This window comes from Xiphophorus maculatus, chromosome 8, assembly GCF_002775205.1.
Source record: "Xiphophorus maculatus strain JP 163 A chromosome 8, X_maculatus-5.0-male, whole genome shotgun sequence".
In the NCBI taxonomy this organism is placed as follows: Eukaryota; Metazoa; Chordata; class Actinopteri; order Cyprinodontiformes; family Poeciliidae; genus Xiphophorus; species Xiphophorus maculatus.
Genome location: NC_036450.1, coordinates 4,910,667 through 4,923,398, shown reverse-complemented (window position 1 = coordinate 4,923,398; position 12,732 = coordinate 4,910,667). Strand labels below are relative to the sequence as shown.

General features: G+C 44.3%; 1 protein-coding gene across 1 annotated transcript in view; it reads left to right on the top strand.

The window, feature by feature from the left end:
- LOC111609488 (NACHT, LRR and PYD domains-containing protein 3-like) overlaps window positions 1–12,732 on the top strand; it is a 28,654-nt gene that overhangs the window by 15,323 nt on the left and 599 nt on the right. Inside the window, exons 8-11 of the mRNA XM_023338233.1 lie at window positions 822–995; window positions 2,115–2,288; window positions 2,469–2,642; window positions 12,561–12,607. Of these exons, the coding sequence (XP_023194001.1) occupies window positions 822–995; window positions 2,115–2,288; window positions 2,469–2,642; window positions 12,561–12,607 (569 nt within the window). The remainder of the gene's footprint in view (window positions 1–821; window positions 996–2,114; window positions 2,289–2,468; window positions 2,643–12,560; window positions 12,608–12,732) is intronic.

The following is a 12,732-nucleotide window of genomic DNA, read 5'->3' as shown; positions in this document are numbered from 1 at the left end:
AGTGGAAATGTTTCAGTAACAGGAAGAGGATGAGCAACATGTTAAAATAATCATCTATATTCAGAGAAACAAGTAGAGGAATTTATCTAGAATATATATAATATAAAGTCAGAACCTTCTTGAAATTCACTGTTATACAGACCACAAGAGATCTTTTAAGCTAAACAGTCATTAATATCTAAAATAACCCTTTGAAGAATTTGAATTCATTTGAGTCACAAGAAGATTTTATTTCCTTTTGGGATCAATAAGCTGTTTTTAAATTGAATTTAAGTATAACAGTAGAAAGAATAATAAATAATTAGAAATGAAAGAAGTGCTTGTTTTTGGATTGTTTTAGGAGCAAATTTGTTTCTATTTTTTCTCACATGAGTTTTGTAATTTTTGTTCAAAAAACAGTTTTTCATTTCTGTATCCAACAGTTAAAAAATGGAAAGATGAAATTCCAGATTTGCTCTGCTTTGATTCAAGCTGCTGTTTTCCCTCAAACCAGCTCTGATGCTGATCCTCAAACTAAGCCTGATGCTGTTCTTCAGCCCAGCCTTGATTCTCAGGCTTCATTGGACTCTTTCTGTTAAAACTGACATGGGATTAATTTAGTTCATAGAGGAATTTAATATTTCTCTTGCCAGCCTCCTTGTTGCCGTTAGTTCAGTCCTTCATGGCTGGAGGCCCATCTATAGACTGAACCAGTTCACAACAAAAGGCAACATAATTATATATAAAACAGTCCCTTAAATCAGTAAAGAGGAACATTGTTGACTGGAAAAAACACATTTTGAAGAATTGTTTAATAATAGATTTTCTCTCTGTCTCCTCAGACTGAGTGGCTGTAACCTCTCAGAGAGAAGCTGTGAAGCTCTGTCCTCAGTTCTCAGCTCCCAGTCCTCCAGTCTCAGAGAACTGGACCTGAGTAACAACAACCTGCAGGATTCAGGAGTGAAGCTTCTCTCTGCTGGACTGAAGAGTCCAAACTGCAACCTGGAAACTCTCAGGTAACTCCGGGCACTTGACAAATTGCTGCATCTTAGGAGCAAAAAGAAACAGTATTACAGATCCCAGCAGTTGCTTGGCTACCTTATTTATTCCACATGTTACAAATCCATCCATCAGTTCAGACTTTGGGTTCTACCTCAATGTTCTCATCATGTGATGAATTGTGTGTCTGCAGCTTATCAGGCTGTTTGGTCTCAGAGGAAGGCTGTGCTTCTCTGGCCTCAGCTCTGACCTCCAACCCCTCCCATCTGAAAGAGTTGGACCTGAGCTACAATCATCCAGGAGACTCAGGAGTGAAGCTGCTGTCGGCTGGACTGAAGGATCCACACTGGAGACTGGAAGCTCTCAGGTATGGAGGAACCTGCTGCAGGAGCAGAGAAGGTCTGATAGAGGAGGAAGAGGGAGAAATGTCTTTAGTCAGTCTGCTGGGAAACATTTAGTTTGAAGCTAAATAGTTAGCTTGTTGCTCAAAGGAACAGCTTTTGTCAGTTGCTGCTCAGTTTTCCATCTCTGTATCCAAGCAGTTAAAAAGGGAAAGATGAAATCTGAGATTCTCTCTGCTTTGCTTGAAGCTGGTGTTTTCCCTCAAACCAGCTCTGATGCTGCTATTCAGCCTAGATTTTCACTGGACTCTTTCTGTTAAAACTGACACTGGATTCATTTAGTTCGGCGTTTCCCAACTCCGGTCCTCAGGCCTCCATGCTCTGCATGTTTTAGATGTGCCTCTATTCCAGAGCAGCTGATTCAAATGATTGCATGACCATCAAGTGCTGCAGAAACCTGTTGATCACCCATATATTCAATCCACGTGTGTAGCAGAAGGGAAACACCTAAAACATGCAGGGCAGGGAGGCCTGAGGACCGGAATTGGGAAACACTGATTTAGTTCATGGTGGATTGTAATATTTCTCTTGCCAGCCTCCTTGTTGTCTGTTGTTCAATCCTTCAAGACAGGAGAACCATCTACAAAATGATCCAGTTAACAATAAAGGTCAACATAAAAATATGTGAAGTAAAAAGTCCTTTCAATCTTTCCAAGAAGAAAATTCTTGACTGGAAATGAAGAAATAAATATTTTTGATTTGCTCAATAACAGATTTTTCTCCCTGTCTCCTCAGACTGAGTGTCTGTAACCTCTCAGAGAGAAGCTGTGAAGCTCTGTCCTCAGTTCTCAGCTCCCAGTCCTCCAGTCTCAGAGAACTGGACCTGAGTAACAACAACCTGCAGGATTCAGGAGTGAAGCTTCTCTCTGCTGGACTGAAGAGTCCAAACTGCAACCTGGAAACTCTCAGGTAACTCTGGGCACTTGACAAATTGCTGCATCTTAGGAGCAGAAAGAAACATTATTACAGATCCCAGCAGTTGCTTGGCTTTCTTATTTATTCCACATGTTACAAATTCATCCATCCATCAGTTCAGACCTTGGGTTCTACCTCAATGTTCTCATCATGTGATGAATTGTGTGTCTGCAGCTTATCAGGCTGTTTGGTCTCAGAGGAAGGCTGTGCTTCTCTGGCCTCAGCTCTGACCTCCAACCCCTCCCATCTGAAAGAGTTGGACCTGAGCTACAATCATCCAGGAGACTCAGGAGTGAAGCTGCTGTCGGCTGGACTGAAGGATCCACACTGGAGACTGAAAGCTCTCAGGTATGGAGGAACCTGCTGCAGGAGCAGAGAAGGTCTGATAGAGGAGGAAGAGGGAGAAATGTCTTTAGTCAGTCTGCTGGGAAACATTTAGTTTGAAGCTGAATGTTTAATTTGATAATTAAATATTTAGACGCCTCATCTGGAGGCAGAGATCATTACCCAGTTTTCTGGAATATTCTCCAGACTAAGAACGGCTCATGTGACCGGTGGACTTCTGCGTTGTGTGTTTATAGGATAAACCATAAAAACACCGAGTCTGGGTTTGGAGGCGGACTCCGTTTATTCAGCCTGTCAATCGGGAGATATTAGCATTAGCACGTAGCATGTGCTCCAGTTCTCCAACCCGATCTCTACAAAATCATAATGTTAGCATGCATCAAATCTTATAAATGCATAATAGCAACTCGAATGAAAATATTAACCTAACATTAATACAGAAGAAAAAAAATAAACATTTGGACAATATAAATGAAAGGATTACAATAGATTATAAAACTTGCCTCTTCCCAGTGGAACGAGTAACAAAAGGGAAGAGGAAATGAACAACTTAACATTTATAATGGTGCTGGAGGACCCTGAACAAAAGAAGAAGAAAGTAGGGCGGAGCTGGAGGACCAAACCCCTCATAGCAGACACAGAGGAACACGAAGACAGACAAGTATAAGAGGGCAAATAAATTAAAGAAAACATTTTGTGAAAATATACAACAATATAGACCCAGTTACATTCACCCCCCTAGATTTACACAAAATTATAAAACCATAAGGAAAACAAACACACACACAAAAAAACATACATCACAGGCCAAAAATTACCACAGCCAATGGGCAAAGTCGGCGGAAGAGCCATCTACTAAAAGATTAAGAGGTTACAGAAACCTATCAGACAGGATGTGGTGCCCTATACACCACACCGTTTTGGCTAATTACAATATTCGGAAATAAAAGCCTGTACACGCCATCCATATACTCAACAAAGTACTTGCCTAGAAGCATAACAATCAGGAGACCAAGGATGAAGTATGGGGAAAAACAAAACAAACAAACAAACAAACAAAAAAATAATTACACAGTTCTGATAGGAGATTTTTGATTCCCAAAAACAGACTCAATCTGGGCCATAGACTCAATCAATCTACACACCGGCTTGATAATCCTGCCAAGACGCGTAGTGACTCTGTGACCTAAACCCCTGTCCTGAAGGTCATGTAAGTCCCCTTGATGACTATGTGACTCAATGGAAGGGAGTGAAGGAGCACCTGCACCAGCCCACCCAAGGGAGGCAGAACACATCTCCTCAGGGGAGGGTAAGTCTTCGCTCTCACATGATGACTGTGCCTGAACCCAGGATGCCGTACGGACCTCACTAGACTCACAGACACAAGGAGGGATAACAGGCCCTAGGGTGTCAGTTCCTCTCTCTGAGGAGGAGGTATCGGGCTCCCCTGGGGCAGCAACAGAACTAACAGAGCACTGCTCATCCAATGAAGGGTCCAAGGGCAAGAAGTTGACCTGGAGTAGGAGGTTGCGATGAACTGTCCTTTCACGTCCTGAGGAATCCCTGATCTTATAGAGGTTAAGGCCGGGTTTAGAAGCGACTACCTCAAAAACTGTAGACTCCCATTTATCTGACAGTTTACGTTTCCCTCTCGTGCTCTTGTTTGCCAACAGCACCCGGTCCCCCACCGACAGAGGTAAGCCCCTGACCCTTTTGTTGTACTGCCTTGATTGGTGTCTCTGCTCAGCAGCACTGTGTTCTTGAGCCAGGGCCATAGCAGAATGTAGATCATTCATGAGTGACTTGACATAGGCATTGTAATCACAAACTGTGTCATCACGAAGAACAGTCTTGAAAATGAGATCAACCGGTAACCGTGGAACCCGTCCAAACATCAGGTAAAATGGCGCAAACCCAGTCGTTTCATGTGCAGTACAGTTGTACACAAACGTCATCGACTGAATCATTTGTGGCCACTTCTGTTTCACTCTAGGGGGCAGAGATCTCAGCATGCTCCCCAAAGTTTGGTTAAACCTCTCCGTAACACCATTGCCCATGGGGTGGTAGGGCGTAGTGTGTGATTTCATAATGCCCCCCATGTCCAATAACTCTGCCACCAACTCACTCTCAAAGCTTGGGCCCTGGTCAGAGTGTATGCGCTGAGGGAAACCATATATGCAGAAGAAACCCTCCCACAGCTTCTTTGCCACACTCTTAGCTGACTGGTCACGACAGGTGAAGGCATGTGCCAACTTAGTAAAGTGGTCAGTGATCACAAGTACATCCACAGACTTGTTGTTTCTGTCTTCAGCTGACCAGAAATCAATGCACACTAACTCAAGTGGGGCATAGGTCTTTATACTCTCCAGTGGTGCCCTGGCAGCTGGTTCAGGGGTCTTACTGGCAACACATCTTGAACACTGCCTTACATAGTTACGCACATCCTTGTCTATATCAAACCAAAAAAAACGTTGACGAGCAAGCGACAAAGTGCGCGGCTGGCCTTGGTGACCGGCATTGTCATGTATGCCAGAAAGTACCACTGACTGCAGGGACTCTGGTACGACAAATTGGAAGCGCTTGCACTTCGTTAAGGGATCTTTGGTGACACGGTAAAGAATCCCATCCAAAAGCACAAGTCTATCCCACTGCTTCAAAAGTTTTAAGGTCTGCTGACACTCATTGTAGCGTTCACGTCTAGAAGGCCTCCGCTTCCTGGTCACATAATGGAGAACCCTGGAGAGCGTGGCATCGTGCTCCTGTTGAGACTGAAGCTCTGCCTTGGATAGTACAGAAGAAGCATCATCAGGAACCACAACTGACGGCAAGTGGTCAGCTAGGGACGCAGCTCGGTGTCTGGACGCCACCTCAAAGTTGCTGATGGACGATAGCACAGAAGAGACATCATCTTCAGACATGGAGACGTTGACAGCCATTGAGAACGGTAAGTCGGTCAGGGTGGCAAGTCAGATGGAAAGCCGCCTGCACAGACTCATCTGTCACATCACAAGCCTGCTTCAAGAGGTCAACATAGGGTTCCGCCAGCACACGTTCAGCCAGCGACCTGACAAATGGCCTTCTGCTCAGAGCATCTGCCACAATATTCAACCTGCCCGGGACATACTTGATGTCAAAAGTGTATGGAGAAAGCTTGGAGACCCAGCGTTGCTCACAAGCATCCAGCTTTGGCTTGGTCAGAATATACGTGAGAGGGTTATTATCGGTCCAAACAGTGAATTTATGACCCTTCAGCCAATGACTGAATTTATCACACACTGCCCATTTAAGAGCCAAAAACTCAAGTCTGTGAGCAGGGTACTTGGTTTGGCCACGACTGAGAGACTTGCTAGCAAAAGCAACTGGTCTTGCCCTCTCCTCACCCACCGGTACCTGAGAAAGAACAGCACCCAGACCATCAGTGGAAGCATCTGTGGAGAGGATGAAAGGCCTGTCAAAATCCGGGTGTGCCAAAACCACAGAATTGAGGAGTGAATTCTTCAACTGCACGAAGGCTTCCTCACACTCAGGGGTCCAATCAAGTGGTGTCAGTTTCCTGAACGTCCCAGGTCTCACATAACGACTGCTGCCCTTGTGTCTTCTCTTCTGGCCCGCAGTCAAGGCAAAAAGAGGTTTGGCAACACGAGAACATGCAGGGATGAAATGTTGGTAAAATATTACCATTCCAAGGAAAGATCTAACCTTCTGTTGAGATGGGGTGTGACCATCAGCCTCCATTAGATCAGCCTTTGTGAAGCCAGATATTACTCTCACCTTCTCCTCATCAACAGAAACACCAGATGCACTCACTACATGTCCAAGAAATGCTACAGACCGTCTCAGGAAGTGACACTTCTTCTGAGAGTGTTTCAAGTTGCTGGACCGCAGCCGGGAGAATACAACGCTCAAACGGTTTAACGACTCCTCTTCAGAAGGCGCGAACACCAATAGGTCATCCAAGTAGCAGAGGAGACTGGAGAAGTTTAAGTCACCAAAGATACTAAGCATCATGCGCATGAACGATGCAGGACTATTACAGAGACCTTGGGGGAGACGATTATACTCATATAGGCCAAGTGGTGTAGAGAAGGCCGTCAAACGTCTGTCGGACTCATGCAGAGGCACGTTGTAAAACCCGGAGGTCAGATCCATGGTGCTGAAAAAGGCATTCCCTCCCAGTGCGGCAAGACAATCAGTTTGGTGGGGCAGTGGATGGGCATCTTTAACCGTCCTAGCATTAAGCCAAAGAAAATCAGTACATATTCTCAAGTCGCCATTCTTCTTCCACACCAACACCAAGGGTGAAGCATATTCACTCATTGACTTACTGATTATGCCTTTCATCTCCATCTCTGATAGCACTTCTCTCAGCACTTGATAATGTGCTGGGGGCACCCTGCGGAAAGGCAACCTGAAGGGGCGAGCATCAGATAGATGGATCCGGTGGACAAACCCTTTTGCTTCTCCACAGTCCAAATGGTCCTTGGAGAACACATCCTGAAAGCTCAACAACAGATCAGCCAGCTTCCTCCTCCACTCATCAGACACTTCACAACCCTCCAAGTCCACATCACCAAGGCCACAGTCCTTTAGCATCTGCACAGGATCTGATGATTCACATCCCAGAGAGAATGAAGAAGTAGTCTGGCTAGACTGCACCATACATGAGACCGGAGTGACAGGAAAGTCCTCAACAGCCACACAAGGGAACACATCAGCTAACTTACTATTGCGGCGCAATATAAGAGGCTTATCAGTGGGATTAAGAACCTTCATGGGAATCCAACGATCGCCCCACATCGGTGTAATGACCCGACCAACCAAGATGTTTTTTGGTGTGGAGCGAGCTGAAGTCGGTTCCACGACGACAGTGCTCCCAGGAGACACAGGGGCAGAGGGAGGAAGCCTTCCCCAAACAATGTATTCCTTTCGGGGGAACAGTGTAACGGCCTGCTGCAATTTCACAGTACCCACCTTGTCAGGTACCTCTGGGCTCTGCCACCGGGAGGTGCAACTCAGTAACTGGAGGAACTGTTCACAATCAGGGTCAGTCGTATGAGAGGACACCATCTCCCAGTATTTCCCATCAGACTTCATTCTTTGGATCATTGGTCGAAGCACATTTGTGCCAATAATCAACTCATCCCTCTGTCCAGGAACAAGGAACATCGGCACCAGACAGTTAAGACCGTAGAGCTTCATGCTCAGCTCATAAATGCATTTAGGTCGTGTAATAAGTCCACCACAACCAACAAGGACAACTCTTTCAGAGACAGGTTGCGGGGACAGGACAACACCTGCCGCTCTCAGCTTAGCCTCCCCCGTTTCACTAAGTGTACATGACATGCTGCCCGAGTCCAGCATCCCTCTCAGTGACGTCTGGCCACCAATAGACACAGGGGCATAAAACAACTCACTAGCTTCCTCAACTCTTTGGGACCCAACCAAAATTATTGTTTTCTCGTTGGGGAAGCTTTCACAGCAGTCAACATACTCTGAGTGTGGATTAACAGAATCAGTGAGGGTGTTGTGTACAATGCCCATGTTGCCCCTCTCATCACACAGGCCAGTCAGTTTAAATCAACATGTGAAGCAGCATTTGAGGATCTCTGTCCCACTTCCTGCCTGCAGTCACGTTTCACATGTCCTGGCTCAAAACAGTTAAGACATAACCTGTATAGTCTGCAGTGTGAATGTGTGGAGTGTTCACTGGACCCACAAACTCGACAGGCTAGGGGCTGTGTTCGCCGGGGAACCTGAGATCGGCCCGCTCTCTGGTGACCAGTAGCCAGAGACGCATTACACAGAGAGAGAACCCTGTCAAACATGGTCACCATCTGTTGAGAAACAGGTTCAATAGTGGCAACACTGCACGCCCCAGTGGGTTGCGGGCTTGCCACAGGGTCATGCAATGTATCGGCACCGTCAACAGCCTGTGTATTTGCCACTATGCTCTTGACTGTTCTCACACGACCATCCAGGCGTTGCTGGACCTCAGCTACTGTCCACTGTTCTGCTGGCTTCATTTGAAATGACAAGGAAAGGGTGGGGTCAGGGCAGTGACTGATAAAACATCATCACAACCTCTGCATGAGGGTCCTCCACACATTTACCACGCCTGCGGAGACCCTCATCCACAGCATCAATGGTCTTATTAAGACGGATCCAATAGTCCATAGCATCCTCCCCAGTCCTGGGAACAGTACCATAAAAGTCTCTCATTGGCAGGTTGGAACATGTAAGTTCACTGAAATGGTGCTTTAATACATTAAAAACAGCATTAATTAACCCAGCACCACACAGTTCAGGACGGCACCGTAGAGAGACCTTCACCACATCACGGGCTTTGCCTGTTAACCTTGACATTAGCAGCCCATATTGTTCTTCAGGCGTCCCACAGTTAGCCCGAGACAGGTAACACCTCATCAGATCTTCCCATTCTTGGATGGAAAATGTGTCACTATTGTCACCCCTGAAGAATGGAGGGGCTTTGGCTTCAGACTGCACCACAACCTTCACATGGGGAGACTCCGGTAGAGTAGGAGATGCATTATTAGCAGGGTACTCCTGGGAGTGGCTGGCCTGTTGCACGGTGCACATTTTAGCTGTAATATTATCTCCAATTTGTTTTGCCAGGTCAGATATTAAACCACTGAGTGCCTCATGTGAAACATGTGTAGGCTGTGAATTAACAAAAGGAACTGGTGTGGAGTTTGCAACAGGCACAAACTGTGGATTTATCACAGACTGGTCAACTGTGCATTCATTGTGACCAGGCACCACAGGCCTACCTCTCCCAAAACACGGTGAAGCATTATGTTGATTGTTTGCTGAACCAAAACTCACACCACTGCCTACATATTCAAGTTCCGGCAGATTTGCATGAGACATGTCTGTGAATTGCAACAAAGCAAACAATTAAAAGAAAAATAATAACAATGACTTAAAAATATATATATAGAAAAAAAAAATAATCACACACACAGAGCAAATACAGAAAAAAACCCCCCAAAAAAACAGCTTTTAATGGGAAACTTATTTTGTTGTTGTCGGTGTTGACCGTCTAGCGCAAAAAAAAAAAATAGTAATATTAAACCTGAAAGACCGCACTCAGGGCAAAGCGGCTCTAGCGGCGCAGCTCGGGACCAGGAGACAGCCAGAGATCGTCACAGCTCCGCTGGGCTGGGGTTCGCTGACTGCGGACTCGATCAGAGATGTCTCGGGTCGAACGGCACCAAGTGTGACCGGTGGACTTCTGCGTTGTGTGTTTATAGGATAAACCATAAAAACACCGAGTCTGGGTTTGGAGGCTCTCCGTTTATTCAGCCTGTCAATCGGGAGATATTAGCATTAGCACGTAGCATGTGCTCCAGTTCTCCAACCCGATCTCTACAAAATCATAATGTTAGCATGCATCAAATCTTATAAATGCATAATAGCAACTCGAATGAAAATATTAACCTAACATTAATACAGAAGAAAAAAAATAAACATTTGGACAATATAAATGAAAGGATTACAATAGATTATAAAACTTCCCTCTTCCCAGTGGAACGAGTAACAAAAGGGAAGAAGAAATGAACAACTTAACATTTATAATGGTGCTGGAGGACCCTGAACAAAAGAAGAAGAAAGTAGGGCGGAGCTGGAGGACCAAACCCCTCATAGCAGACACAGAGGAACACGAAGACAGACAAGTATAAGAGGACAAATAAATTAAAGAAAACATTTTGTGAAAATATACAACAATATAGACCCAGTTACACTCACAAGGAAAATTAAAGTGTGGGATGGGTTTAATAGTTTAATAGGGACTCTGACTAAATTAATAAAAGAAGTTCAGTTAGATTTCCATGATGATCTACTGATGGCAGAAAGGACTTTAAAACAATATTTGATGGAGCTCCAGACCAATCAGCCCCAAGAAGCAAAGATGAGAAGAAAAGTAACTCCATGTTGGTCAGATGGATGTTTAAAAGTTATGGGAGAGAAAAATAAAGAACTTTAGATTTTAAACAAAACTCACAACTTTCAGGATTTAATAAAATATAAATGACATAAAAAGTGGAGAAAACTATTCATGAGGCAAAGAAAGAAAGTGAGAATTTTAACAGTTTCATCCATTTAGTAGTTTGATCTCCACCAGGGGGCGACATCTGGAAAATGATCCAAAGAATGAAAGGAATCAGGAGAGAATGGAAATCCCTTGTTTTCCAGAGGAAATGAAGAATTGCAGTGAATGAGGGTGAAAAAGTAGAATTGTGCTCTGTTGACTGTGGTAGAAATGAAAAAACAATAATAAGACCTTTTAGACAGATCCAAGAAAAGACTAATGTGTTTAGGTTTTCAGTAGTTGGGAAAGCTTTTGGGATTGTTCAATAAAGTTTGGGAAAAATTCCCAACGTCTTGGAAAAAGGCAGAGACCCTTCATGTTGGGAAACCAGGGAAATATCCATCCGACCAATCAGATTCCAGATCCACAGCTCTGACGTCACATTTAGGATAAATAATGGAATCGTAATAAGAGAAAGAAAAACATTTTATTGATAAAGTAGAGGGATGATATCAGCCCATCAGATGGTTTAGAAGAGGGAGAGGAAGCATCATGGGACTGCAGAGGTCCTTCACCTGATCCTGGTTGTTGGGACAAGAACTTTGTTACTGAACTTAAGGACATTTTTCATGTTTCTGTACGTAAGTAGATTTAATGGTGGGAACTTTTACTCCACTACATTTTACAGTATCTGTACTTTCTACTTCACTACATTTCTATAAAGCGTTGCGTTACAAGTTACATCCAAGTCGCTTTGCGCTTTTTGATTTGTTGGTTAGTTTGAAAGTAATCAATGATTCTGGTGCCGCCTTTGCCTCCCTGATATCATGAACTGCTAGCTTTCAAAAATTCACCATCAAATCTGAAAAACATATCGAGGAAAGTTAAGCTGCTAAACGCTGTCTGAGTTTTGGGTGTTAAACTGATTTAGGTTAGAGAAGTTTAATGTAATCTTACCAAGCTTCTAGTTTAAATCGACTGCAATAAATAAAACAATTAAATAGTTGTAAGCAGCTGAACTGGCAGTAACATTGATTACTGCGGTCGGGGCGCATGGAGCGCAGCGTCTCCTGCCATGAATGTCCCAGTAACGTTAAACTCCTCCACATCCTGGTTACTGAATTAATGTGAATAATCTCCATCTCATATTTACATTTACAGTCAGATTTCATTGTAAATGTGTGCTGGATTCAGGATGCTGCTTCTTCTTCTTGGTCTCACTGTAAATGTGTGCAGAAGCGCCACCTGGTGGTGTTGGTTGGTAGAGGAAGTGCTGAAAGGTTGGAGGTGTTTGTCAGAGGTGTGTGATGATGGAAGCCTCTCCCTGGTTTGTGAGTCTGAGCTCAGAGATCAAATCTTTGATTCTTGTTGAACTCTTTGTTGAATGTGATGCAGCTTCTCCTTTTTAATGTTTGTATTTCTGGATATTACAGTGAGGCCACAGCAGGTTTTCAGCAGCAGGGCTGTTTAGTGTTTCATTCCTTCACCTGTGTGTGGGAGTGTGGATGGAACAGGTATCCAGGTGTTGTGTCAGAGTTTAGATTGATTGTATTTTAATGCTGATTATTAAATCAGGTTGAGCTTCCAGAAATGTTTTCTTAGTTTCCTGATGTCCTTTTAGGCTTCAGTGAGTTTCTTCAGGTTGTTACTGAGGGATTTCCTTTCTCCTCTCTGTTGGAGCTTTTCCTGTGTTTGGAGAAATGAGTTGTGCTGCAGCAGCACCAACTGTCCTTCCTACATCCACTGCAGTTTGCAATCCAAATGTTGGACTGTTCCTGTCTCAGTGGAGGACAATGTGTGTCTGAGAGACATGTAATGTCCATGTTTGCTGCTGAAAGAGACTGATGGTCTGACCCCCCTCCTCCTTTCAGGGTGGAGCCTGCTGGAGTCCCATTCTTGACACCAGGTCTGAGGAAGTGTAAGTGTGTTTTTCATCTGATTCATGACAACAAAGCAGCTCACATTCAACCATCTTCAAACTGTCACATCACTCATTCAGGAGTCATCATCAAAGTGTCAATAAATGATCAATAACTGCAGCTG